Consider the following 2,367-nt stretch of genomic DNA (forward strand, 5'->3'; position numbering starts at 1 on the left):
AAGCCCTCTGTATTTTGAGTTCATTAATCCAGAGTTGTCAGCAGTTAGGTCCCCGAGGCATGAGACTTTACCAGAACATTGACTGGTGCCAGTACGGCTTAGCAGCTCCAGTCATGTTTTCTCCAGCCAGTCTTCCACTCACAACAGCATGGTCGTGATGCTCGACTCGCCTTCGACCCAACTTTATATCATAGAAGCATGCAGCATCCCCTGCCTTCACAAACAAATTATGGAAACAAAGGATTTAAAAAAAAGTTAAAGGCAGAATATAAACTTTGGGCCCCAAAGGACCTTGCAATGTTAATATTTTCTATTTAAAAGCTAGACTCATTTCTAAACAAGTGAGATTCTATTTTTAAAGAAAACAAACTATCCTAAATTTTCTTTCCTTCATGCATGCCTACTTCTCCCCATTTTGTTGTTATAGCAGATAGGTTACTTAATAATGGATTATTGAAGAATACTCTTTTCATTATTTTGGAGACAGGATCTCTATATAGCCCAGGCTGGCCTCAAACTTATGATTCTCCTGTCTCAGCCACCCTAGTGCTGGGATCATAAGCCTTTACAACCATATTCCCCCCAGAACACTCTTTTTTCTGTGTGAAGGACAGTTTTCAGATGCAACTCCCTGTTGCCTAGACATCTTTCCTAAGAGAAGTTTTTTTCACTTGTTGGTAGTTAGTCACTATGTGGTTAGAGTATTTATTATTTACAAAAGCTGGGTTCTTGTACATGGGCTGCTGAGAGAAAAGTGGCACGAGCCTTTCCTATGGGGAGTGTAGACCCTAGTACAGGAAAGATACAGCATTATAACGACAAGGCAATGTAAACAAGTACTGTGCCCTAGAAGAGGTATAGATTCAACAAGCTAAGTGCTTCAGAGAACACTCAGCTAGAGGTGAACAGGGCCAGCTTCATGCAGGATGTGGTATTTGAGCTCTCCAACTCTTGTTCATTTTTTATAGCTATTCAGGCTCCCCCAAAGCAACCTAAAAATCCACTAAGTGAACAATGGCAAAGTAAACTATGAAGTCCATTTAGCAGGATATTGTGTCATCATTAAACTGTTTACAGAGTCTGAAGCAACAAGTCTGAAAACTCTTACTTTTATAATGTTAAGTGAAAAATAGCAGAATACAAATGTTTATATATAGTAGGTTCATTTTAACCACATAAAAATGAAGGGGGAAAAACCCTTATGTTCAAGAAAACAAAGGGAAGGAAATAAACTAAAACATTTCTGGTTGCTACAGGTGACTGAGCCCCTTTTCTGTTTCTTGTCTGTGTTTTCTACAATGAATTCATAGTACAATAGGCAAAAAATCCCAGACACTGGAAGAGGAAACTATCCCTTCCCAGCACCTATGGCCTTAGTTACAGAATCTATAACCAAACAATACATTGCAGTGTTCTAGCAAGGGGGAAGTTACCTCATAGTTTCTACATATGAAAGTCTTGGTTTTGTCATAATAGATTTTAAAAATAGCTGCAAACAGTACTCAAGGAAAATGAAAACAGAATGACTTTCCTTTCTAGGGAACACATTGGGAAAGTGCTTCACCCTACATTCTCTGGACTTTGAGCTATGGGAACAAGAGGTCTGAAAGCTGGAACTACAGAATTGTTCAGACTTCTGTTCCCATAGCCGAACACATTGCCCTTGTCACTCTGCCATAGCTTGCAGATGGGGCCATAGGTGCTCTTCTAATACAAGCACTTCACAGGTTTCTAGTGTTTCTTCACGGCCATCAAACACTTTGACTCTATTTGATTAAGCTATTACTGAACTGGGTTTGCCTGCTTGCTTACTTTTCTTCTTTCCTACTGAGCTTTAGACTTGGCCTAGACTCACCTACAGGCTAGGAGCAAGGGATCACACTGGGTTATGCTGTAGCACACTTACCACCCAGATGTTAGAACGTGCTTGGAGCTCTGCATTTACCCGGAAGCCACCAAAATCTGAATCTATTTCCAGTCCACCTGTTTTGGCCAACTCAACATTGGGCTCTAGGCCCACAGCTGTCACTATGTGGTCAGTTTCTACCTGAAAGGAAAACGTGAGTTGCTTGGTTAGCAGCTTTCACTCATGCTCTTTCACATCACACCATTCTATCACATCATTAAAAATCAGACTTTCAAAGAGGTCATGTCCTCAGGAGCCCAATAACTCAGGCTTTTTCTATCAAGGGTCTGGGATGTAGCTTGGTGGGAGAATGCTTTTGTAGCATGCAGGGAATTGCTGTACAAAACAAAGAAAAAAGAAAAATAAAGCAAATAGTATTAGAGCTTCAAAAATAACTATAGGTTAACTTACTTCCAGTAAAGAGACTTTAAGCTCTGCTTTTTTTTTTTTTTTTTTTTTTT

At 39.8% G+C, this 2,367-nt stretch overlaps 1 protein-coding gene across 3 annotated transcripts in view; it reads right to left on the minus strand.

The window, feature by feature from the left end:
* Positions 1-2,367, minus strand: part of Aifm1 (apoptosis inducing factor mitochondria associated 1) — a 37,428-nt gene that overhangs the window by 5,083 nt on the left and 29,978 nt on the right. For all 3 annotated transcript variants that reach the window (XM_031356718.1, XM_031356814.1, XM_031356763.1), the window contains 2 exons: positions 1,907-2,047; positions 72-214 (listed from right to left, as the gene is read on the minus strand). In XM_031356718.1, the coding sequence (XP_031212578.1) occupies positions 72-214; positions 1,907-2,047 (284 nt within the window). The remainder of the gene's footprint in view (positions 1-71; positions 215-1,906; positions 2,048-2,367) is intronic.

The sequence above is a fragment of the Mastomys coucha genome, chromosome X (assembly GCF_008632895.1).
Source record: "Mastomys coucha isolate ucsf_1 chromosome X, UCSF_Mcou_1, whole genome shotgun sequence".
Lineage (NCBI taxonomy): Eukaryota > Metazoa > Chordata > Mammalia > Rodentia > Muridae > Mastomys > Mastomys coucha.